The sequence below is a fragment of the Eumetopias jubatus genome, unplaced genomic scaffold (assembly GCF_037043125.1).
Source record: "Eumetopias jubatus isolate StellerSeaLion01/CBP00866 unplaced genomic scaffold, mEumJub1_p1.0 scaffold_14, whole genome shotgun sequence".
Classification (NCBI taxonomy): domain Eukaryota; kingdom Metazoa; phylum Chordata; class Mammalia; order Carnivora; family Otariidae; genus Eumetopias; species Eumetopias jubatus.
Window position 1 is genome coordinate 108,057,831 of NW_028274820.1, and position 26,972 is coordinate 108,084,802.

At 45.2% G+C, this 26,972-nt stretch overlaps 1 protein-coding gene across 2 annotated transcripts in view; it reads right to left on the minus strand.

The window, feature by feature from the left end:
* The window catches only part of PTPRN2 (protein tyrosine phosphatase receptor type N2), an 812,882-nt gene that overhangs the window by 456,589 nt on the left and 329,321 nt on the right, over positions 1–26,972 (minus strand). For both annotated transcript variants that reach the window (XM_088018277.1, XM_028092397.2), the window contains 3 exons: positions 6,399–6,593; positions 5,128–5,168; positions 1,834–2,213 (listed from right to left, as the gene is read on the minus strand). In XM_088018277.1, the coding sequence (XP_087874403.1) occupies positions 1,834–2,213; positions 5,128–5,168; positions 6,399–6,593 (616 nt within the window). The remainder of the gene's footprint in view (positions 1–1,833; positions 2,214–5,127; positions 5,169–6,398; positions 6,594–26,972) is intronic.

The following is a 26,972-nucleotide window of genomic DNA, read 5'->3' on the forward strand; positions in this document are numbered from 1 at the left end:
ACCGCACACACGCGCAAAACACACAGATGAATACAGACAGCACACACGTGCACATGCTCACAACACAGATGAATACAGACAACACACACACGCACACACACACAGATGAATACAGACACCGCACGCATGCACACAACACACCAGATGAATACAGACAACACACACGTGCACACGTGCACAACACAGATGAATACAGACAACACACACGTGCACACACACACAACACACAGATGAATATAGACACTGCACACACATGCACAACACACAGATGAATACAGACAACACACACGTGCACACGCACACAGATACACAGATGAATACAGACAGCATACACACACAACACAGATACACACGGATGAATAGACAACACACACACGCACACAACACATACACACCACACACAGAGACATAAACACACACATGCACACACAACACAGCAATGTTTCCCAAGGGAGGGAAGAATCCACAAAAGGGCTTTGGACAATTGAGAATAAGGAATGGTTGTCAGAACGGTTTGCTCCACAAGGGAACTGAGGAGGTGTCTTGCCTTTGCTTCAAAGGTGTGAGCTGAGCCCTCAGCAGGGCGTACTGTTCAAGTACCATTCGTGCTTCCCTGTAAGGCGCGATTCTAAAGACACACACCCACTGGGAGTTCCCGTTCTAAGAAAAGGAGCCTGACAATAGACATGAATACATGGAGCTCACCATCCAGGCAAAGAGGTCAGAAATGGGAGAACACGTCTCAATAAAAAGTACTTGAGAAAATGGAGTCAGTATTTTGGTGTGGGCTTGAAGTGTCAGCTGCTGAGGACTTCTCTAAAAACACCATCAACAGCTCAACAGTCTTACGTCTAAAGCCAGCTTTGATAGTGGTCTGAGCTCACAATTAAATATTTTCCACCCCATCGTGGTGCTATATAGCTGTGCCTGATGCTATCTGCCACGTAACGACTACACCCCATGCCGAGGGAGTGAATCTGCGGGAGGCGCGAGCGCAGAAAGACAGCGTGCGGACGCAGCACGAGGAATGGAGCGGCCTTTCCCACCCCACACGTCATCCCTGGAACGTGGGCAACTTCCAAGCCACTGATGAAGAACTGCCTGGACAATGAACACTATAATGCAACGGCAGAAGCCTACACAGGCATGTCTGCACACATCTGCCCACACACACACACACACACACATGCAAGCACACGCATGTGCACAGCCACATACGCTTTCCCCTTTGAAACACTGTTCCATTCCTTGAGGAAACCGTGACATTTTTACAGAGCGTGGTGTCAAAAGCCAGAGTCATTAGAGTGATGACCTGAAAATGGGGCTGACCACGTGTCCCTTGCTGGGTACACACTGTGGGAATGAGGCCCCTCGAGATACATGCAGATCAGAGAGAAGAGAAGAAGGAGCATCCTGTTACCATGCGCACATCTCCCCTCTGAAGGAGGACTCAGTCCCGATACCTGGGCTGCTTTGCTGTGAGGCAGACAAAACCGCTGGAGCCCCAGGAGGCAGGGAGGCAGCACAGACGCAGAGCCCAGTCTCCCGCGCCCCGGGGGCCTCTGCGTCCACACACTCCGCGGTCTGGGCCGGAGGTGCAAGGCTGGGACCAAGAGCCAGGAGGCGTTTGTTCTGTGGAGAATCCCCCTGGAGCTCGGGCTCCTAGGTCACAGCACTGGTGACAGATGGGCTGGCTCCCAGCTGCCCTCCTGCCCCCACAACGCCAGGAACACCTCCTCCTGTGTCTCCGGGGTAAGACAGGCAAGAATGAAAGCGGCCCCCCTCCACCCACCCAACAGGCACCAGCAGAGAAAAACCAGAGGCTCTACTTACTCATCTCCAGTCACAATGTAGCCTTGCTCCTCCTCGGAAGGCCTGACCTCCAGCCGCAGGCCTTCACCAGGGCGCCCCTGGGCTCCGGCTCCAAGGCGGGCATCTTCCTGCGAGGGGCCCGGAACCCAGGTCTGGAACTTGCCAAAGCCGCCCGCCCTGGGCTCGGTGGGAGGTAGCCTCTGCAGGCGCTCCTTGGAGTAGGTCTGACTCCGCACGTCCTCCACCCCAGCGCTCTCCTCCTCCCAAGCCGCGGGCATCCTGGGCGTCTCTGATTTCTTCATCTCCGCTTTGAAGGGCTCCATAAGAAGTGGGGTGGCAGGAAAGAGTCGGGACCCAGGATCCTGCAGGCGGTCCCCAAGCTGGAGGCTCAAACGACTGACCTGGCAGAAAAGAGGCTCAGTGAGGTGACGTTCGGGAGCAGTCGGTGGGCAGCCCCCGGCAGGGCGTGGAGTGGTGCTCTCATGGCCACAGTCAGAATCCCATCTGGATGGGACACGTTCATCCGAGAGGAGGACGAGGGCCTCACACATCAGCATCACTCAGCCAAGCACGTCTCTGTCTGTCTCATACACATACAACTTCCGGAAGAATCTGATTTTATAAACTCAGTGTAGGTGTTTCCCATCTATATTTTAAAAAAGAGCCCATGTGGGGGGTGCCTGGGGGGCTCAGCCGGTTGAGTGCCCGACTGTTGATTTTGGCTCAGGCCATGATCTCAGGGTCGAGAGATGGAGCCCTGCGGCGGGCTCTGCCCTCAGTGGGGAGTCTGCCTGAGATCCTCTCCCTCCTCCTCTACCCCGCCCCCCTCCTTGCCCGTGCACTCTCTTTCAAATAAATAAATAAAATCTTTAAAAACAAACGAACAAAACAAAAACAAAAGCAAAAACAGCCTATGTGGATTCTAAGACCCCTCCAGAAACAATGAGTGCCTGACGATGACCGTCCCACTTGCATTTACTCAGCTCTGACAGGGCCTGAGGGCACTCTGTAGCAGACGCCCGACCTGCTCACGGCGCCCTGTGAGTCAGGAGCTCTCACCCTGCCCCCAGCCCCTCAGGGACGTGGAGAGGCCAGGAGTGAGCGGTCACGGGGACATGCACCTGCAGCCTCACAGCACCTAGGGGATCTGGGGTCTTCACAGCCAAGGCTTGCCCATCCTGACCCCATTTCCTGGACAAGAGGGCCCTCAGAGCTACTTAATTGACATCTCGACAGATGAACATTATCTTACACACTCAGCACTGATTATCTGCCAGGCACTGTGCTCAGAGCTCTGCGCGCGCTCTCACTTAATTGCCACCTCAACCCGGGAGTGCAGTCCCAGTTTTATCTCTAGTCTGTAGGCTCTGGGGCTTACAGAGGTTAATAACGTGCCTGAGATCACTGATGGCAGATCCAGAATTCGAGTGCTGTTCCCGCTGATGCCAGAGAGGCTGCCACACCGCCTCTGGAGACCCCAGCACTGCCTCCAAGGGAAGCCGCTGGTCCCTCCCCCTGCTTGCTGCTGGTGCCCAAGAAGGGGGGGCCCCTCCTGACGCGCAAGAGCAAGGGATTTCCCGTTTCACCATGAAATTACATCTCCAATATTAGACTAGATGGCAAGACAAAAAGTGGATTTACTTCACGTGTATCAAACACAAGATTTATAGGAAACTAAGGAAGGACTGTAAAGGAAAGTAATTATTTCCTTGTTGACTAGAAATTGTACATAATTTTTCCTTGTGTGTTTTGAAATATTTAAAGAAAATGGTATTTTGATAAAAACATGTGCTCAAATTTGGATTCCGAATGGTGACAGTACATAGCATTTCAGTTACCACGTACAGATGGAGCCCTGTCCTCAGGCTTTTAAAAGAAAGAGAATGGTGTTTTCACTTGAATTGTGCTCCATGAGAGGAGGAAACAAAAGATGTTAACAATTAAGAGCTCAGAAAATACAACACTCAGATGCCTTTTGGAAATAATTGCTTGAGGGGCGCCTGGGTGGCTCAGTCGTTAAGCGTCTGCCTTCGGCTCAGGTCATGATCCCAGGGTCCTGGGATCGAGCCCCGTGTTGGGCTCCCTGCTCAGGGGGAGGCCTGCTTCTCCCTCTCACTCTCCCTCTGTGCTCTCTGTCTCTCTCTCAAATAAATAAATAAAATCCTAAAAAAAAAAAAAAGAAAAAATTGTTTGAAAATGTACCCCAAGTAACAGAGAAATGAATCAAAATTCAACTTGTTTAGGATGGAAAGGTGGGAGTATGAGAGCCCTGCGGGTCTTCAGCGAACCCACGTGGGTTGGAGTGTGTGCCCCTGGAGGCCCCACAGCCCTGGCTCTGGCTGTTGGCGTCCCTCCACTTTCTAAGACGTGTTCTTAGGGCCACGTCTCACGCCTCAGCTGAGACAGAGTACCCCCCAATTTCTGATGGACAATTAAGAGAATTGTTGATGTTTTCTTTTGCTACTTGCTAATAGGCATTGAACCAAAAACCACTAAGATAATCTGGAAAGAGAAGTACTAACCAAAAAAACTTTTTTCCACTCCACAAAAAAAGGGTTTTGTAGAACCACATAATGCCACTGTCATTGCTTACACACTGATTTTCTGCATCCTTAAGACCTATACTAATGAGCAAAGGTTCTTAAACAGGAAAAGCCAACAAACCAGTCCGTGAGGGGTGTTACCTGTGACCGAGCCCTTTTTCACACTGCCTTCCCGTCCAGCGCTGTCCAACAGACCCTCCAGCAATGATGGAGATGTTCTCCAATGTACCACCCAACCCACATATTACAAAGGAACACTTGAAATGTGGCTAGTCCAACTGAGGAACTGAATTTTTATCTACTTAATTTTAATGAATATAAATTTAAATAGCCACATGTGGCTAGTGGCTACATCAGACAGTACAGGTCTAAATGACCCAGGGCCTGTGAAGGTCCGTGCTAAATGAAACTCGGGAATCACACACAGGATGATCTCAAGGACATACACCAGTCCATATCCCCAGGTAGGAAAATTCTAAGGAATATTAATTTTTTAATTTGCATTAACCACATTTTCCATATTTCTACAATGGGTAAATATTACTATATAATCTGAAAGTAGACATTAGTATATATCTAAATATACACCATTTTTTATGCTCTCTTTATACTTTTTCCCAATTTGGGGATTATTAGAGTTTTTCCAAACTTTTCTGAAAAAACAAGCCAACAAACCTTTGTATTTTGTCTGTTCCCAAACCATGAACAGAAAATTGACCGGTACAGCCCTAGATCTAAGGGGAACCAAACCTGCAGAGACGCCTCTCCGTACCTCCTTGTAAACGCCACCTTCACCGTCTGGCCCTCGGTCATCTGTGAAAGACACAAGCATTATCAGAACCCTTGTTGAGACCGTCATCATAGGCGCTGCAGCACCCAAAATACCAGAGAGTCCTTGACAGAAGGTCAGACAGTCAGGATGATGTCCGCCTAGTTTCTTCTAAAAAGTAAACCTTTTTGTTTATAGTACATTATTAGTGTTCTGTAAATGTCATGGAAGAGGAAGGGTGTCCCCACTAAAGACAAATGTGAGTTCAGTCACGAACAGCATCACCAGCCCCAGGGATCCGTGTGCTGTGCTTAGAGTTAGCTCACAGCAAGATAAACCCACGGTGCCGACAGCAGTTACTAGCGATAGAAAAACAAAGGCAGGCGTCTCCACCAAACCACCTCAAGGTCAGATGTCCTCAGAGTTCACTACCTTTCTAATTATCCTAGTGGCAGCGCCCAACAGTGCAGAACTCCTGTACTCATGAAGCCCAAATGCCCAGGCACCTTCTAGACCCCCCCTCACCCTCAGGGAGGCACCCATCTTTTCATTCACTGATGGCCCAACACAAAACCTTGTCCTGCTGGGCTCTGGTACCCTCTTCTACATCCCGCCCTGCTTCCGGCTTCCAAGCAAGCCTCGGTTCCCAGCCCATGCATCTTCTCACTTGTGTTTTGGGCACATATTTTTTGTGTGCCTACTGTGTGCAAGGCACTGAATTAGATGCTTTCATGCAGTTGCAGCGACTCTGAGAAGCAATCAGGCACAGATAAGGCCATTCATCAGGGAAGCTGCTGTGTGTGTGTGTTTGTGTGCACAACATGTGTGCACATGCGTGCACACACACACACACACACACTGGGGGGGTAGGGGGGAATCTCTGCTCTCTCCTTGGAGCAGCCTCAGAGGGTGCATGTGAGCCTCGAGCAGATATTCGAATGAAGCCTTTTCACGGTATTATTCAAATATTTGACTCTATTCACTAGCACAATCCAAACAAAAACACTTTCTATCATGCCTGTTTTTTTCTAACTCCGAACCTCAGCACAAAGAGCAATTTGCCTTTCAACATAATTGCTCTGGTAGGCTTAGCCTGTGAAGAAAGCCTTTTAGAGGCAAAAGTTCAAACAGACAAAAACTGTTCCTACAAATCCGCGTCTCCTCAGCAGAAGGAATGTTTAACAGCCTGCTGAGCCAGGCCTCTGCACAGCTGCAGCCTCAGCGCGCCCCACGAGCCCCACACATGTACGTGACCCCGGGGCTGGGAGGCTCACCTGCCATGCCGTCTCCACCCTGCTTGCCAGCGTTGGCCTCTCTGGGCTTTCCTGCGGCTCCTTGAAGCTCCCCTTCTGCACCCACACCCTGCACGGCGGTAGCAATCACGTGGGCCATCTCGCCGAGGCCCAGGGGGCTCAGACCCTCCACAGGCTGCTTTCCCAGGTCCTTCAGGAGACTCCGGATAAGTGCTTCTGGGGGGCACACACAAAGGCAAGCACAGAGGACACCAAGGAGGAGCAGTCAGCCCTGGAACGAGGAGGTAAACGAGCGATCCCAAACAGGGGCACCGTGGGCACCCAGAAGCTCAGAGAGAAATGGGATTTAACGAGGAGCAGCAGAAGTTCGGTAAATGAAGAGCACAACATTTGTAATTTAAAAACTCACTGAATGGGCCTGGCAGCAGACTGGGCAATGGAGAGCAATGGGTTAGTGAATTTCAAGATAGATAACAGAAACTATTATTATCTTAAGAACAGGTAAGCCTCCCCTGGGAGGCTCAGTTGGTGAAGCGTCTGCCTTCGGCTCAGGCATGATCTCAGGGTCCTGGCATCGAGCCCCGCGTCGGGCTCTCTGCTCCGCGGGGAGTCTGCTTCTCCCTCTGCTCCTACCCCCACTTTCGCTTTCTCTCTCTCTCTCTCTCAAATAAATAAATGAAATCTTTATTAAAAAATTAAAAAAGATTTGAGAAAGACTGAGCGGAAACTTGGTAACCTGCAGAACCACCCCAGGCACAACGGACTCCAAGCAGAGAGCAAGAAGGAAAAGGAAGAGAGAATGGGACCAAAAACTAAAGGGAAAAAAAAAATCTCCTGCAATTCCCCAAAATTGCATTTACTTTGAAAAGTCAAGGCACCAAACCCCCAGAAGAACAAGCACAAAGAGAACCACGCAGTGGCATCTCTTAGGAAGGTGAAGGTAAAGCAGACCCCTAACCACAGCCAGAGGCTAAGACATGCATGAGGCGTGACGGGACACAGGCAGTGCGCTGACCTCAAGCAGAAGAGGGGACGGGACTCACCGCGTGCCTTCTGAGAATGAGGTGTTTGACGGGATTTGTAATCATCGATTTGATAACACACATATGAAGGATATATGTGAAGTGTTAAAAGAAAAAACATTTAAGTCTACGTCCAGTGAAAACATCCTTCAAGCCTGAAGGTGAGGGAAAGACATCCTATTATAAGAGGGGCCAAGCTGATCGGCGGCCAGCGGACCCGCACGACAAGACACACCAGGAGGGTGACGCCAGCTGGAAACACGGGCCTGTAGGAAGTGCTGAAAAGCTCCCAGAGGGTGACTATGTGGTGCACCGGACAAAAGTCTCTCTCCTCTTAGTGCCGCTAAAGGGCAGCTGACCGGTCGACGGGAAGAAGTAACCACATTTAATGCATGTCGAGGTAAACTACACGGCACGGGAGGGTCACCGGCAGGAGCTGCTGTAAGGTTTATCTGGACTTTACGTGAGGTGTGTGCGGATCACTCCAAGCAGACTTAGTGCTGGGACCCTGCCTGGGGTGATGGGGATGTGTAATGGCGTGTCAGTTATGTGTACACACACGTCCACACTCACTTGTACACTCGGCGTCCATGCATCTCATGACAAATAAATCTCTCAGTAACAGGAATGTTTGATGGAGTCTTGTTTCTGATGTGGAGGGTGCCCCGACTTCTTTATCTTGGGTATCGAAGGCTGACGTGTCTGGTTCCTAAGTGGAGGTTTATGCAAGATGGGTACCCTCGTGACTGCTCCCTGAGAACCCTGGACCAGTGAGAGTTCACACTCTTTCCACAGCCTCACTCAGGCAAGCCCCTGAACTGAGTGGGGTGGGGATTATTTTCTGCTTCTTGCAAATTAAGAAATTTAGGTTTTTCAGATTTTTTAATGTTTCCATCTTTGGAGTTCTTGCTCACCAACAGGCATGAGAAGCTCTCAACACTCAGGATTCAGCAGGCCCGGCAGGCAGGTGCTCTGCCCTACGCACATGCAGAAAGCGTGGGTCAAAGCCGCTCCTGCTGTCAGCCAGGATCCAGCAGGGGAAGGCCCAGACTCTCCGAAACAGCTTCACCAAACTTAACACTTGTCTGAGGTAATAACATCTGTACCACATGGCCGTGGCTGGAAAGCTACGTGCAGAAGCCCCCGGAACACTGTGCACAGCGCCCCACCCCCACCCCCGGGCTCCACCTCTGAGTCTTGCTGACAGAGCAGGATGGCCTCACCTGGTCAAAGTGAGGTTTGTTCATAATAAAAGCCTGACAGGAGAGTTTGGAGCTATCCAGACTTACTGACTTTTCAAAGAAGCAGGTCAAGCCTACTGTGAATTCCTCGAGTGGAAGAAAACGCACAGTCATGCTCACCTGTCCACCAAAGCTCGCTCTTTCAGGGGAGTCTTGCTCCACTGTCCTAAGGAAACTTTCATTTCTGAACATTGCGTGCCACACCCCATGTTCTCCCACAGTCTCTTCCTCGCCAAGGAAGAGTCGCTGCCGTAATTCTGATTTTGCTATGTGAAGACACTTTCTGTCAATCTTTACTCAAGACTTCCTGTTGACGACTGAGGTCCCTTCTGGATCGACAACCCTTGGAGTCTCCATGGTCCTTGTTCTGGAAACACAGCTGGAGGTGCAGTTGGCACGATCGTCAGATGGGGTCCTTGAAAGTGGGGGGGACACAGAGCGTGTGGCATACGCCATCGACCCTCGTGGTCAGGACTGGACCGTAACTGCTCCTTCAGCAGCAGCAAAGCCCTGGTGAGGCCGACACGGAAGCCTTACGGCACCAACACAGGGCGGTGACGTCCCTGCACCACCCCAGCCTTGGCTTCTCTATCAACCACCTGTTCCTCATGCTCCGACGCGTGGTCTCACTGACCCTGGGGACACTGAGCTTCCCAGGAGTACCCACATCCTAGACACAGCAAACACTGCCTTTCACGTGCCAGCCAACCAATCCAGAGCCCACCGCTTGTCACGGCTTCTACCGGGCCCCCACCCAGCAGGCCACCAACCACCAGCCCTAATCGTCCCAGGGCCTTGCCCCAGAGCCGCTGAAATTATGTCTGCTCACTAGCCCCTCGCCCGCTGGGCCCACCTCACCTGCTTCTTCCTGAACGGTCCCCTCGGTCCGCCTCACCACCAACTTGGTGCTTCCCTGGGGGGGCCCTGAGCGTGGTCTCCTCTTGGGAACTGTCTTCAGCAGTCTGGCCAAACCTGACTAATAACAAAGCCTGCATCTGAAACCGCTTGCTGCCAAAGGGAATGCAGACCGAAGCCTGTTCTGCGGCTGTCTCCCCTCCATCCCCAGAGCCTCTCACAGTCCCAAATGTTCAGCGACGGAACGCTTAACTTCAAGAACAACTTCCAGCACTAATTTCACTTCCTTATAAACAAAACATACCTAAAAATACAGAAAAGCTTGCCCGATGCAGAAGTGACAGGAGGCTGAAGACTTGAGCAATCCCACACAAACAGCAGCTGATGCTGGGATGACAGAAGGTACAGGCTGTTTCACGGGAAAGGTAAAGATGCACTCCGGGATTGCAGGTGCATACCTGTCACAGCCATTGGGCTGTTTTGAAGAAATGTACTGTTCACTGCAGCTTTCAGAGTCAGAAGGAACTGTCCCAGAACCGTAACTGAGTCAGTGAGCAGCAAGCTGAGTACAACTTTTCGTTTTTGATTCCCACCAAACACCTTTCTCTTCTGATGCTTATCTCAGCAAGGTCTTGTGTCACCAGCCACTCCCATGGACCCCACATTGACCACAAAGCTCTCATTCCTCTCAGGAAACAGACGGCACTGGGGACTTCCGGTTTGGAGTGCCTGCTGCACCCTGGGAAAGAAGATGTGCAGGAAACCCCCCAGAGGCACGCCAAGCCTTCCTCCTCTTGACAGGGCAGGGCCCCCCTGCCCTCACACCAATACCGATGCAGAGCATCTGCTCTGAAAAGTCCCTTTCAGAAAGAAGAAAGTCCACAGTGACCCATGCTTGCCAAGTCCACTCCAGCAAGCCTTCTCTTTCATCACAGTGACAAAGAGAAACAATCCCAACAGAAATCATGTCACAAAACACCCCACCCACTCACCACATGCAGACCTGACCATCCGTGCGACACAAGAACAGAGGGACACAGGGAACATGGTGTTGTGGGACCAGGGGCACAGCGACTGGTCCAAAAGGGAGGAAATGGTGAGCAGAGACCTCACCCACTGAGGCAGACAGGAGGACGGTGCCAGGCCATGTCTGCTCTCTGTGTGGACCCATTAGCATAGGCACTGCCTGGCATCAGCCATGAACAAGTGAGACAAGCATGTGAATCACTTATTCAGTGGCAAGCATACTGTAAGTGCTCAACGACTGTAACTACTATCATGATGATGAGGTGATGGTCAGGAATCATTTACCCTCCATCATTTTTCATCCCTTACAGTCTACCATAAATACACAGGCTCGGATTTCCATGGTGAGTTCTGGCTATAGTTCAGCATAATCCATAAGCAAAGAGCAGAGAACATGCCACCTGTCCATCAGGATGCTTAGTTGTGCCAGTTGACTACTGCCTCCCAGTTTGTTCAACATTCAATTTAAGATTATACTTTCTGAGATGGTTCTTTGCCAAAGTATTAAGCCTCATTTTAAAGAAATGTTAACCTCAGTTATTAAAGTCAGGCCTCAAGTTCCATCCACCCACCCATACATCCACCCATCCACCCACCCACCCATCTACCCATCCATCCATCCATCCATCCATCCAACCATCCATCCATCCACCCACTCACCCATCTACCCATCCACCCATCCACCCACCCATCCACCCACCCACCCATCCATCCATCCATCTACCCATCCATCTACCCATCCATCCAGCCATCCATCTATCCACCCACCCACCCATCCATAGTCCAACCATCCACCCATCCATCCATCCATCCATCCACCCACCCATCCATCCATCCATCCACCCATCCACCCACCTACCCATCCATCCAGCCATCTACTCACCCATCCATCCATCCATGCATCCACCCACCCACACATCCACCCACCTATCCATCCACCTGCGCCGTCCACCCATCCATCCACTCATCCACCCATCCATTATCCATCCAACCACCCACTCATCCATCATCCATCCATCCATCCAACCACCCATCCATCCATCCACCCACCCATCCATCCACTCTCCCATTCACCCATCCATTCACCTATTCACCTCATTAACTGGTACTGGGTACTCATTGTGTTCAGAACCTAGGAGTAGGAATCACTATTAGAAAGGATAGAGAATTAAAGGCATGATTTGCTGCAGAGCTACAGTAGGATTCACACATACATATCAAAATGTTTTGGAAGCCAGAGAGACTTGACTACTGCATAGTATTAAGCAAACTTAACATATGGGACAGACCAACCATAAAAACCCTGCAAGAACATCAAATGACAGCACAACTCAAGAAGTCATTTCATTTTCCTCCTAAAACAGGCAAGTATTTGAGCTGACATGCTTTTCAAACTGTCACTTATTACCCTATTTGTAGGCAAATGTCTTTCCTGAAATTCAACCAACCTCCAAACTTTAAATCTACTTGTAAATTACTCCCTACATTTTACCCTCAGAAATTAACAATTACATTGATAAACTTAGATCTGACAAATGTCAGTCATAAAACTTTTAAAATATAAAAATATAAAACTTTTGTTAAAAAAGTTTTAAAAATTCTTATTGTTTATAATTTCTAATAAAGGAAACCCAATTAATTTACTGATTTTTTTAAAAAGATAAACCCAAATTATGTCTTTAAAAAAATCTTACTGTATAATTTTGGGGTCTGAATTACCCTGAGCAAAACTTTTTCATTAAAAATTTCAGGAATATATTTCAAATAGAAAATCAATAAAATACATGAAAAAATAACCTAGACTAAAAAGTAAGCACAAGTCTTTGCTGTTTACTTCATCTCTAGCAGTATAAACACATCCACTTCAAGTGGCCTGCATTACTGCAAGGATGGCATAGAAGGTGAGAAAAGGCAAGCACCTAAAAGTAGAGGCCCTGATGCAGGTGGCCAAGGCCTGTCACAGCATGGTGCTGCACGCTAAATGCATGGTCCCCTTAGGGAGGGCCAGAGTGCCCCCAGACATTTGCCAAGACAGGGATGTTTAACAAGTGTTGAATCAAAAATGTGTTTCCGGTGAACGCAAACTTCACCAGAAAAATCACTGGACAAAAGCATTCCATTCCTAAGCACCGTTGCTCTCAGTCTCTGTCAGACCACCCTCTCTCGCAGAGCTAAGGTGTCCATCCTAACAGGGCTCCACCACGTGGAATCCCTGCCCTACCCCACTCAGTGGGCAGAGGATGCCACTTACCTCCCCTGGGACAACATTTCAGACTAAGTTAAGCCTCTGAGTGTCAAGGTTTACTGTCTACCTCAGCAGAACGTTTCCTCTCAGAGCCCCAGTCTCCAGTCTTCCACCGTCTCCAGACGTAGGAATGCAACCTGATGGGATCATTGTGCTGGAACTACAATGTAAAGGGGCCACAAGAATTATCACAGTGGTTATTCAGATCCCGGTTTGCAGCAAATTGGCCTTGGATGAAGCTGTGAAGCAGGCTAGATTCTCAGGTCCCTGCCTGTGTATGGCAGAGTCTATCCCTCACTGCCTCGTGCCATCTTCTGTGTAGGAGTCCAGGGTCTACTCCTGTCCTCACCTGTCCAAACGCCCCTCCCTGTGGCCCCCACTCACCCCCACCCAGGCTGCTCTTTAGGCAGCCTCTCTGTGTTGTTCACAGTATGGGTGACTCATTCCAGGTCTTGTTAAAGTGATTGATAATCAGTGAGTGATTTATGCCTCCCAGAGGCCCTAGAATTTAAACAGAAGAGTTCAGGAGATCCTCCTTCCTCCCACCCCCACCCCATCCTTTCCTTCCTTCCTTGCACAATTTCTATGCAGAGCTACTTCCCAGGTGCAGGAATAACGCACTTAACAAAGCCCTGGCTTTCACGAAACATTCATCCATATCAGAAGAGAAAGAAAATAAGCAATTGAAAACACAAATACATAGAATGTCTGGTGCTGATAGGGGCTATGGATAAATAACCCAGGATATGGAAGATGAGGGAGGTAGGAAGCCAATAATTGCCACTTGAAGGGTTTACTGTGAAAACAAAATAAAGTGTGTAGATTATCTACCACATTTCTAATAATCAATACAGTGAATGTGCAATTGTGCCCCTCTTCTAATAATCTTTAGATTATTAATTATCTAATTTAAGAACTCAGAGAAATTCTTATGGTTACCATACATCTTTTTTATTCACCTTCCTTCACTCTATTCTCATTATCTGGAAAAGAACAGGAATAGATCACCACAGGATAAAACTCATGTTCTTTAAGATAAAGATCAGAGAACAGGAGAGACTTTCCATGGGTCTCTTAGAATGCCTATAATAAGAAATATCTACCTTCAAAATGGAATAATAAAATATAATTCCTAAAATTGTCTCCTCTCATCCAAAAAAGAAACTTTTAAGGTTTCATTAGTAAAAAATAACTTTTAAAAAAGAATTATTTTCACAACAACAAAGCTTCAGTATGCAATGGTAGATTCAAAGTGGCTCACTAGCTTATGATGAGAACAATTAACACATGTCAGAAATCATCTCCCATGCCACCACTGTAAACCACACTGAGTTATCTCAAAGGCACCCACTGTCAATCATGTGAAGACAAACATAAATCAAGAGATCCTTTTTAAAAAGTCCAGCTAGCCTTGGTGGAATGAAGAGGGACCACGGCACAGAGCACAATCAAATACCACGTGCATCAAAGTGGAACATTCTTTTGTTCCATCAACAGCACCATATAATTCTGAGACCCGGGCAGCTTATAATGACATTTTAAGTAGCTTTCAATGCTCCAAGTGGGCTCTAGCAGAGCAATTACACAAATGTCAGGACATCAAATATGTAAGGCCTGGAGGAGATCAACTCACAAGCACAACTGCTGCAAGCCTGACCTACAGAAATTATATGTCTTAATAGGGTCACCCAGACAAAATGTTATAAGCTTTAGAGAATAAGCAATGTGCAGATAACCTCACTACAATATTGCTTTAACAAGGAAGATGTGGTTCATGTATAACAGCTTTTGCTCTTAAATGTCTTTATCACCATGCGTATATGAAAGCACACAATTTAGCCATGTCCAAACACACATCATCATCATCTCTACCATGATCATCACTACTGTCACCATGATCATCATGATCCTCACCATCACCACCACCACTACCACATCATCACCATCATTATCACCATCATCAACACTACCACCACCATCACCATCACCACCACCACATCATCACCATCATCAACACCAGCACCATCATCACCATCACCACCACCACCATCACCATCACCACCACCACTATCACCACCATATCATCACCATCATTATCACCATCATCATCACCATCACCATCATGACCACCATAATCAACACCAGCACCATCATCACCATCACCACCACCACCATCACCATCAACACCACATCGTCACCATCATTACCACCATCATCAACACCAGCACCATCATCTCCATCACCACCACTACCACCATCACCACCACCATATCATCACCATCATTATCACCATCAACAACACCAGCACCATCATCTCCATCACCACCACCACCATCACCAACACCACCACCACATCATCACCATCATTTTTTTTACTATTGTGTTAATCACCATACATTACATCATTAGTTTTTGATGTAGTGTTCCATGATTCATTGTTTCTGCATAACACCCAGTGCTTCACGCAGAACATGCCCTCCTTAATACCCATCACTAGGCTAACCCATCCTCCCCCTCCCCTCTAGAACCCTCAGTTTATTTTTCAGAGTCCATTGTCTCTCATGGTTCGTCTCCCCATCTGATTCCCCCCCTTCATTCTTCCCCTCCTGCTATCTTCTTTTTTTTTTCCTTAACTTATATTACATTATTTGTTTCAGAGGTACAGGTCCATGATTCATCAGTCTTAACACAATTCACAGTGCTCACCTTAGTGCATACCCTCCCCAATGTCTATCACTCAGCCATCCTGTCCCTCCCACCCCCACGACTCCAGCAACCCTCAGTTGGTTTCCTGAGATTAAGAATTCCTCATATCAGTGAGGTCATATGATACATGTCTTTCTGATTGACTTATTTCACTCAGCATAATACCCTCTAGTTCCATCCACGTCATTGCAAATGGCAAGATATCATTTTTTTGATGCCTGCATAATATTCCATTGTATATATATACAACCTCTTCTTTATCCATTCATCTGTCGAAGGACATCTTGGCTCTTTCCACAGTTTGGCTATTGTGGACATTGCTGCTATAAACATTGGGGTGCACGTACCCCTTCAGATCCCTACACTTGTATCTTTGTGGTAAATACCCAGTAGTGCAATTGCTGAATCAAATGGTAGCTCTATTTTCAAATTTTTGAGGAACCTCCATACTGTTTTCCAGAGTGGTTGCACCAGCTTGCATTCCCACCAACAGTGTAGGAGCGTTCCCCTTTCTCCGCATCCCCGCCAACATCTGTCGTTTCCTTACTTGTTCATTTTAGCCATTCTGACGGGTGTGAGGTGGTATCTCATTGAGGATTTGATTTGGATTCCCTGATGCCAAGCGATGTTGAGCACTTTTTCATGTGTCTCTTGGCCATTTGGATGTCTTCTTTGGAAAAATGTCTGTTCATGTCTTCTGCCCATTTCTTGATTGGATTATTTGTTCTTTGGGTGTTGAGTTTGATAAGTTCTTTATAGATTTTGGATACTAGCCCTTTATCTGATATGTCATTTGCAAATATTTTCTCCCATTCTGTCGGTTGTCTTTTGGTTTTGTGGACTGTTTTTTTGCTGTGCAAAAGCTTTTTATCTTGATGAAATCCCAATAGTTCATTTTTGCCCTTGCTTCCCTTGCCTTTGGCGATGTTTCTAGGAAGAAGTTGCTGCGGCTGAGGTCGAAGAGGTTGCTGCCTGTGTTCTCCTTTAGGATTTTGATGGACTCCTGTCTCACGTTTAGGTCTTTCAACCATTTGGAGTCTATTTTTGTGTGTGGTGTAAGGAAATGGTCCAGTTTCATTCTTCTGCATGTGGCTGTCCAATTTTCCCAACACCATTTGGTGAAGAGACTGTCTTTTTTCCATTGGACATTCTTTCCTGCTTTGTCCAAGATGAGTTGACCATAGAGTTGAGGGTCCATTTCTGGGCTCTCTATTCTGTTCCATTGATCTATGTGTCTGTTTTTGTGCCAGTACCATATTGTCTTGATGATAACAGCTTTGTAATAGAGCTGGAAGTCCGGAATTATGATGCCACCAGCTTTGCATTTCTTTTTCAACATTCCTCTGGCTATTCGGGGTCTTTTCTGGTTCCATACAAATTTTAGGATTATTTGTTCCACTTCTTTGAAAAAAGTGGATGGTATTTTGATGGGGATTGCATTGAATGTGTAGATTGCTCTAGGTAGCATTGACATGTTCACTATGTTTGTTCTTCCAATCCATGAGCATGGAACATTTTTCTATTTCTTTGTGTCTTCCTCAATTTCTTTCATGAGTATTTTATAGTTTTCTGAGTACAGATCCTTTGCCTCTTTGGTTAGATTTATTCCTAGGTATCTTATAGTTTTGGGTGCAGTTGTAAATGGGATTGACTCCTTAATTTGTCTCTCTTCTGTCTAGTTGTTGGTGTATAGGAATGCCACTGAGTTCTGTGCACTGAAATTATATCCTGTCACTTTATTGAATTCCTGTATGAATTCTAGAAGTTTTGGGGTGGAGTCTTTTGGGTTTTCCACATAAAGCATCATATCATCTGCAAAGAGTCAGAGTTTGACTTCCTCTTTGCTGATTTGGATGCCTTTGATTTCTTTTTGTTCTCTGATTGCTGTGGCTAGGACTTCTAATACTATGTTGAATAGCAGTGGTGATGATGGACATCCCTGCCGCGTTCCTGACCTTAGGGGGAAAGCTCTCAGTTTTTCCCCATTGGGAATGATATTCGCTGTATGTTTTTCATAGATGGCTTTTATGATATTGAGGTATGCACCCTCTATCCCTATACTCTGAAGAGTTTTGAACAAGAAAGGATGCTGTACTTTGTCAAATGCTTTTTCTGCATCTATTGAGAGGAACATATGATTCTTGTTCTTTCTTTTGTTAATATACTGTATCACGTTGATTGATTTGTGGATGTTGAACCAACCTTGCAGCCCAGGGATAAATCCCACTTGGTTGTGGTGAATAATCCTTTTAATGTACTGTTGGATTCTATTGACTAGTATTTTGGTGAGATTTTTTGCATCCATGTTCATCAAGGATATTGGTCTGTAATTCTACTTTTTGATGGGGTCTTTGTCTGGTTTTGGGATCAAGGTAATGGTGGCCTCATAAAACGAGTTTGGAAGTTTTCCTTCCCTTTCTAATTTTTGGAACAGTTTCAGATCAATAGGTATTAATTCTTCTTTAAATGGTTGGTAGAATTCCCGTGCAAAACCATCTGGCCCTGGGCTTTTGTTTGTTGGGAGATTTTTGATGACTGCTTCAATTTCCTTAGTGGTTATAGGTCTGTTCAGGTTTCTATTTCTTCCTTGTTCAGTTTTGGTAGTTGATACAAATCTAGGAATGCATCCATTTCTTCCAGGTTATCTAATTTGCTGGCATAGAGTTGCTCATAATATGTTCTTATAATTCCTTGGTATTGGTTGTGATCTCTCCTCTTTCATTCATGATTTTGTTGATTTGGGTCATTTCTCTTTTCTTTTGGCTAAGTCTGGCCAGGGGTTTATCAATCTTGTTCATTCTTTCAAAGAACAAGCTCCTAGTGTCATTGATCTGCTCTACTGTTCTTTTGGTTTCTATTTCATTGAATTCTGCTCTGATCTTTATTATTTCTCTTCTCCTGCTGGGTTTAGGCTTTATTTGCTGTTTTTTCTCTAGCTCCTTTAGGTGTAGGGTTAGGTTGTGTATTTGAGACCTTTCTTGTTGCTTGAGAAAGGCTTGTATTGCTATATACTTTCCTCTTAGGACTGCCTTTGCTGCATCCCAAATATTTTGAATGACCGTGTTTTCATTTTCATTTATTGCCATGAATTTTTTTAAGTCTTCTTTAATTTCCTGATTGACCCATTCATTCTTTAGTAGGATGCTCTTTAGCCTCCATGTATTTGCGTTCTTTCTGACTTTCCTCTTGTGATTGAGTTCTAGTTTCAAAGCATTGTGGTCTGAAAATATGCAGGGAATGATCCCAATCTTTTGGTACCAGTTGAGAGCTGATTTGTGACCTAGGATGTGATCTATTCTGGAGAATGTTCCATGGGCACTAGAGAAGAATGTGTATTCCGTTGCTTTGGGATGGAATGTTCTGAATATGTCTGTGAAGTCCATTTGGTCCAGTGTGTCCTTTAAAGTCTTTATTTCCTTGTTGATCTTTTGCTTAGATGATCTGTCCAGGTCAGTGAGGGGGGTGTTAAAGTCCCCCACTATTATTGTATTGTTGTCAATGTGTTTCTTTGCTTTTGTTATTAATTGCCTTATGGAATTGGCTGCTCCCATGTTAGGGGCATAGATATTTACAATTGTTAGATCTTCTTGTTGGATAGACCCTTGAAGTAGGATATAGTGTCCTTCCTCATCTCTTATTACAGTCTTTGGTTTAAAATCTAATTTGTCTGATATAAGGATTGACACCCCAGCTTTCTTTTGGTGTCCATTAGCATGGTAAATGGTTTTCCACCCCCTCACTTTCAATGTGGGGGTGTCTTTGGGTCTAAAATGAGTCTCTTGCAGACAGCATATCGATGGGTCTTGTTTTTTAATCCAATCTGATAGCCTGTGTCTTTTGATTGGGGCATTGAGCCCATTTACATTCAGGTAACTATTGAAAGATAGGAATTTAGTGCCATCGTATTGCCTGTAAGGTGACTGTGACTGTATATTGTCTGTGTTCCTTTCTGGTCTATGCTGCTTTTAGGCTCTCTCTTTGCTTAGGACCCCTTTCAATATTTCTTGGAGGGCTGGTTTCATGTTTGCAAATTCCTTTAGTTTTTGTTTGTCCTGGAAGGTTTTGATCTCTCCTTCAATTTTCAATGACAGCCTAGCTGGATATAGTATTCTTGGCTGCATATTTTTCTCGTTTAGTGCTCTGAAGATATCATGCCAGTCCTTTCTGGCCTGCCAGGTCTCTGTGGATAGGTCTGTTGCCAATCTAATGTTTCTACCATTATAGGTTACATATCTCTTCTCCCAAGCTGCTTTCTAGATTTTCTCTTTGTCTATGAGACTCGTAAGTTTTACTATTAGATGTCAGGGAGTTGACCCATTTTCATTGATTTTGAGAGGGGTTCTCTGTGCCTCCTGGATTTTGATGCCTGTTTCCTTCCCCACATTAGGGAAGTTCTCTGTTATAATTTGCTCCAATATACCTTCTGCCCTCCTCCCTCTTTCCTCTTCTTCTGGGATCCCAATTATTCTAATGTTGTTTTGTCTTATGGTATCGCTTATCTCTCAAATTCTGCCCTCGTGATCCAGTAGTTGTTTATCTCTCTTTTTCTCAGCTTCTTTATTTTTCATCATTTGGTCTTCTATATTGCTGATCTCTCTTCTGCCTCATTTATCCTTGCAGTTAGTGCACCCATTTTTGATTGCACCTTATTAATAGCCTTTTTGATTTCAACTTGGTTAGATTTTAGTTCTTTTATTTCTCCAGAAAGCATTCCTCTAATAACTTCCATGCTTTTTTCAAGCCCAGCTAGTATCTTTAAAATCATGATTCTGAACTCTAGGTCCGACATCGTACTAATGTCCGTATTGAGTAGGTCCCTGGCAGACGGTACAAGACCTCTTGTTCTTTTTGTTGAGGTGATTTTTTCCATCTTGTCATTTTGTCCAGAGAAGAATAGATGAATGAGAGAACAAAATGCTAACAGGGTAATGACGTCCCCAGAAAATATACTCTAAACAAATCAGAGACCTGAAACCAGGGGAAAAGAAAGGGAAAGAAAGAAAAAAGAATGAGGGAAAAAAAAGAAAAAGATAAAGATAAAAATAAAAACAGAACAAAACAAAACAAAAAACAGAATATGATCAAATATGATCAGGGTGGTGCATAGATCAGTGCCACACACTAGATTTTGGGTGTATTTTGGTCTGTTAGAAGATAGTGCCTCCCAAATTTTTAAAGAAATAAAGACTTACATATGTACAAAATAAGGGTTGATACGATGAAGGGATGGAATATGACTGTAAAGATGAAAATTATAAAAAATTTTATAAAAGGAATTGATAAGATAAGAAGTTGTTTGAAAAAAGAAAGAAGAGGATTTAAAAAAAAGAAAGAAAAGAAAAAAAGGAGAGAATGTGATCAGGCAGGTACTAGAACAAAGCCATACACTAGAGTTTTAGGGTATATTTTGATCTGTTAGAAGAAACTGTATCTCAAAATTGTAAAGAGAGAAGAACTTATATATATATGCCAAAAATGAGGGTAACTACTATGAAGGGATAGAATATGACTCTAAAAGTGAAAAATAAAAAAAAAATTTTTTAAAGGGATTGATGATGTTGGTTGAAAAAGGGAAAAAGAAAAATTTTTTAAAAAAGTTAAAAAAATTAACTTTGAAAGACTAAAGAATCATGGTAAAAAAGCCATGAATTCTATGTGCAGTATTCTCCTAGCGCTGGAGTTCTGCCATTCTCATGGTCTTGGCTGGCTGTTCCTGCTGATCTTCTGGGGGAGGGGCCTGTTGCCGCGGTTCCCAAATGTCTTTGCCGGAGGCGGAATTGCCCCGCCCTTGTCGGTCCAGGCTAAGTAATCTGCTTGGGTTTGCTCTTGGAAGCTTTTGTTCCCTGTAAGCTTTTGGTACAGCCTTGGAGGATGAGAGTGAAAATGGCGGCCTCCCAATCTCCGCCCTTGAGGAGCCAAGAACTCGGGGCCCCACTCCTCAGTGCGCCCCGAGAGAAAAGCACTCAATCATTCCCATCTCCCCGGTCTCCAGCAGCACTCTGTGCTCACCCGACCTGTGACCGAGCATTTCTATCTCTGGCACTCGACTCGGTGCAGAGTCTCCAAACCCAGCAGATCCCCACGGCACGCTCTCGTGCCGCTCCTCCCAGGGGAGGAAGGGAAGTCTCCCTGGATCTGCCGCTTGTTGGGTCCCTGCTGGAGGAGCAGTGGCCCGACTGGGCCGCGGATCACAGTTTATGGCCACCCCGAGCTGAGAGCCCGCGCCTCAGCTGCGTCTCTGCAGCCAGCTTCCCCACTCTGATACCCAGGAGCTCTGGCGCACTCAGGCACCCCCGGTCTTCCTGTGACCCCGAGGGTCCTGAGACCACACTGTCCCGCGAGGCTTCCACCCCCTGCTTAGCCACTGGAGCGACGTTCCTCGGCGGAACCGACTTGTAAAAGTTCCGATTTTGTGCTCCGCGGCTCTATCACTTGCCAGAAGCGGCCGATGGAGGCCCCCTCCCCTGCCATCTATCCTCCCGAATATCGCCTCGGATTCACTTCTCTGCACATCCTACCTTCCAGAAAGTGGTCGCTTTTCTGTTCAGAGAGTTGTTGCTATTCTTTTCTTTGATCTCCTGTTGAGTTCGTAGGTGTTCAGAATGGTTTGATCCCTATCCAGCTGAATTCCTGAGACCAGACGAAATCCAGGTCTCCTACTCCTCCGCCATCTTGCTCCGCCCCCCACATCATCACCATCATTATCACCATCATCAACACCAACACCATCATCTCCATCACCACCACCACCATCACCATCACCACCAGCACATCATCACCATCATCAACACCAGCACCATCATCTCCATCACCACCACGATCACATCATCGCCATCATTATCACCACCATCAACACCAGCACCATCACCACCATCACCATCTTCATTGTCAGCACCACCACCACCAGCACCATCATCACCATCAGCACCATCATCACTAGCAGCACCATCATCATTTCCATCACCCAGTCTCTCTAGTACATGTAATACTGAGACAAAGAACAACAACAAAAAAATGAAATTAGGTTTGGCATTAATTTTGTCACTTCAGTTGGTGGTGGGGTTGACAGATTGCTTTCTAAAGGATGTTTCATTGAAATTCCCATTAACATGAATCTTCATACTCACAATGTTAACTGACCTACTTGTGACAAGGAAAGGTGGCGTGGACATGTGCTGGATGGCAAATGTCAGACTAGAATATAAAACTTTCCAGAGATGGCCAAGAATAGTAACTGAATTTTTTCTACATTTGCCAAATAGGCTAAACCAGCAGAGTATTTGGATCGCAGTCATAGACATACCCTCTGAATGGCAAGAGTTTTCGAACTCCCTCTTGTTAGCCAAGTTCTATCTGGTGGAAGACCAGGTGTGCATGGTTAATACTTACCTGTAGCTAAGAACCCAACTTACACTCACATCCAAACCAATCACTGTCCACAGTGCCCTGGGGACTCTAGACCCCAGCTCCACTCTGTGGGGGCCACAGATATCCTCACATCTCACAGGAAAGAGCCCTCTGACCCTTCAGCTCTTTCCCAAGACCCACTCTATGCCTTTGGAAGGCAAAAATTACCAGAATTAGTGGTCTCCACTAACCCAGAATTTTCAGGGTGGAAATGTGGCAGGAAGATGACATTATACATGAGGGTGGCAGGCAGCAAGGAGAGCACTCTTGTTGTTCTGTGTTGTTCCAGGAGGCCTTCCTGGAAAGTGATAGTAATAATGGTTGCAGTAAGTTATCTTTAGGTGCCCTACTCACTCTCCATCTAAAAGAGGCAAATTTCAACTCATTACTACTCTATGTAAAGAACTTTCTAGAAAACACATCAGGCTTCCTGTGGAATGGACCTCCCAGGGAAGCAATGAGGTCACATGTACCTAAGGGAAGGCTGAAAGATCATCTGCCAGAGATGCTGTTAAAGATACTTGTCATGTGGGGGCAGAGTGCATGACTCCCCAGGTTCCATTCAAATCTGAACAGTAACTCTTTGCTGGTGCAGAAGTCAAGGAAAGTGGTCTCAAAGGCAAGGAGGAGGGCATGGGACTGAGGCAATGCAGAGTTAGGCTCCCTAGTCATACAGCTGCTCTCCCTGCACAGCTGAGCAACACATTCAGGGGCATCTACTTCAGGGATCTGGGCAGGTGGGTGGGATCAGAAGGCAAAACAAGAGGAGTCACTTTCCTGCTGTGTAAGCCACAGACTGATACGCAGACTCCCCTCTCCTGCTCTTGTTTCTCCTTCACCCTGGGCCGGAGTAGACCACTTGCTGACCCCACAGCATGGCAGTGAGCTAAAATAAAGGCTTTAGGCATTTTATACCAATGTGGGACTAAATCTCACTAAAAGGAGAGGTATTTTGATAACACAGGTGCCTTCTTCTCATGTTCTAGAAGGTGCTCATATACCCTGGGGGAGGGCATGAAGCCAGGATGAAGAATTTATTGAGTTCCTCATGGGGCAGGCTCTGAGCAGCCTCTTTACTCCAGTGACTACGTGCTCAATTTGGTCCTGTTTGTTTGTTTGTTTTTTTTTTTAACCAAAAGTGTTTAGAGCAACACTGGCCTTCACTCAAGTGTGAATGGACTTTTTTCAAAAATGAAAAAGGCAGTAATGCTTCCTTTCAAGTGAAAATGACCCCAAAATGTGGGCATATATTCTCCAGGACAACAGAAGCACTTGAATCTGGTTTTCCAATATTATAATCTATCATGGTCACCATGAAAAGTCCTGGTTCAGTGCCCTCCTGAGACTGGGGGATGCAGGGTATGCTCTTTGCTCCATATGAGTTTTTGGGCTGGGATTCCTACCATCAGCATAAATGGGAAAGTAAACAACACAGTTTGCAAACGCAGTACTTCATAACCATGGGAAGTTCAAATAGGAAGAGGCCCAAAACACACTTATCACAACACTCTTATCATGAATGAGGGAAGAGAATAAGAAAAGCTGTATGACTGGCTGGTGCTCAGTAGGTGTTCTGCAAATGAGTGAATTCATGGGTAAACTTGCTAAGAGTCACATAGTTAGAAGACTGCACAGCCAGTAGTTAAAGAAAGTGCTTTAGACTTCCACCTTAGTAAACATTCCACATCAGTACAACAGAATCCATTTTAGTACAGATGGTGGGGGAGGGGTGGGTGGAGAATACTCATTACCTTGGCCATTCAACCTGTAATATAGTAAGATACCTGAATAGGAAAAACAACGAGGTGTGTTGGGGAAGAAACTGGCATATGAAATACCTAGGCCAAAAGTTAGCAGAGCAATAATATGAATTAAATTCTCCTAAGTCCTAGTCCAGGCTCCACAAGGTGTGGAGTCAAGATGATAAAGAAAAAATTCCAACAGACTGGTTAGACGTTTTGTTTCCTGTTTGGTTTGATTTTGAATGTTATCAGTGAGCAAGAATTAGATTGGGAGCTTCTACCAATGGGCATACTGCATATTATTTGTCATTAGCTCTAGTTAACTGTTTAGAAAATTGTGTATGATGTATCATCCCCTCAGGTGGGTTCCATAATTATTTACTTGTCATCATTGAGATTTGAGTTTAAAGAATGACTTTAGCCAAAACATTTACAAGATGTACCTGAAGAAAACTACAAAACTCTAACAAAAGAAATCAAAGAACTCAATAAATGGAGAGATATTCCATGTTCATGGATAGGAAAACTCAAAATTGTTAAGATATCAGTTTTTCCCAACTTGATCTATAATTGAATGCAATCTCAATCAAAATCCCAGCAAGTTATTTTGTGGATATTGACAAACTGATCCTAAAGTTTACATGGAGAAGTGAAAAGACCCAGAATAGCCAATCCAATATTGAAGGAGAAGAAAAAGGTTGGAGGACTGACACTACTTGATTTCAAGAGTTACTATAAAGCTAGAGAAATCAAGACAGTATGGTATTGGTAAATAAACAGACATATAGATCTGAAGAGCCCAAAAACATATCCACATAAGAATAGTCAACTGATCTTTGACAAAGTAGCAAAGGCAATAAAATGTAGCAAAGACAGTCTTTTCAGCAAATGTTGCTGGAACAACTGGACATCCACAAGCAAAAAAGTAAATCTGGACACAGACCTTCACGCTTCACAAAAAATTAACTCAAAATGTATCACAAGCCTAACTGTACAACACAAAAATATAAAACTCCTAGATCCAACAACCACACTCCTTGGCATTTACCCCAAGGAACTGAAAACTTATGTCCATACAAACACCTGAACATGGATGTTTATGTTATAGCAGCTTTCTTCATAACTGCCAAAATTTGGAGGCAACCAAGATGTCCTTCAGTAGGTTAATGGATAAATTAAACTCTTGTACATCCAGATGATGGAATATTATTCAGTGCTAAAAAGAAATGAGCTGTCAAGCCATGAAAATACATGGAAGCACCTTAAATGCATATCACTAAGTGAAAGAAGCCAATATGAAAAGACTGCACACTGTGTGATTCCAGCGCTAAGACATTCTGGACAAGGCAAAGCTATGGAGACAGAGAAGACCAGTGGCTGGAGGACTGGGAGGGGGAGGGATGAACAGGGGAGCACAGAGGACTTTTAGGGCAGTGAAACTACTTTGTATGATCCTATCATGACAAATACATGTCAGTGTACATTTGTCCAAACCCACAGAATGTAAAATACCAAAAATGAACCTTAACTAAACCCTAAACTATAGTGATAATGATCTGTCAATGCAGGCTCTTCAGTTGTAACAAATTTAACACTCTGGTGGGGGATATTGTTCATGGGGGAGTCTCTGCATGTGTGAGGGCAGAAGGTATATGGGAAATCTCTATACATTCCACTTAATTTTTCTGTGAACCTAAAACTGTTGTAAAAATAGTCTATTAAAAAAAGGAAAAAGAGTGACTTTAGGCTTCGTTAAAACTCTGACCACTGAGCCTGGGGAAAACCACAATCAAGGTTCCATGCTCTGAATAGATCCATGCATGAGGATGTTAATCATGGTATTATGTGAAGAGCAAAGATCAATAAACAATATATATTTTAATAGATATGCAGTTGACCCTTGAACAATGCAGCTTAGGACTATGCAGGTCCACTTATACATGGATTTTTACTGTAAATGTACTTTCTCTTCCTTATGGTTTTCTTAAATAACGTTTCTTTCTTCTAGCTTACTTTATTGCAAAAATATAGTATGTAATATACAGAACATATAAAATATATGTTAATCACTGTTTATGTTATCAGTAAAACAATAAGCTCTTAGTAATTAAGGTTTTGAGGAGTCAAAAGTTATGCGCAGATTTTCAACCACTCAGAAGGTTGGCACCCCTAATCCCCACTATTCAAGGGTCAACTGCATAAATATAGAACTAATTTAAATGTATTATGGTACATACATATACAGACTATTATGCTCCCATAAAAAATGTAATGGAAATGCATTTAATGATGCAGCAAAATGTTAACAATATATGCAATGAGACAAGCATGCTCCAAGCTCATTAACTGGA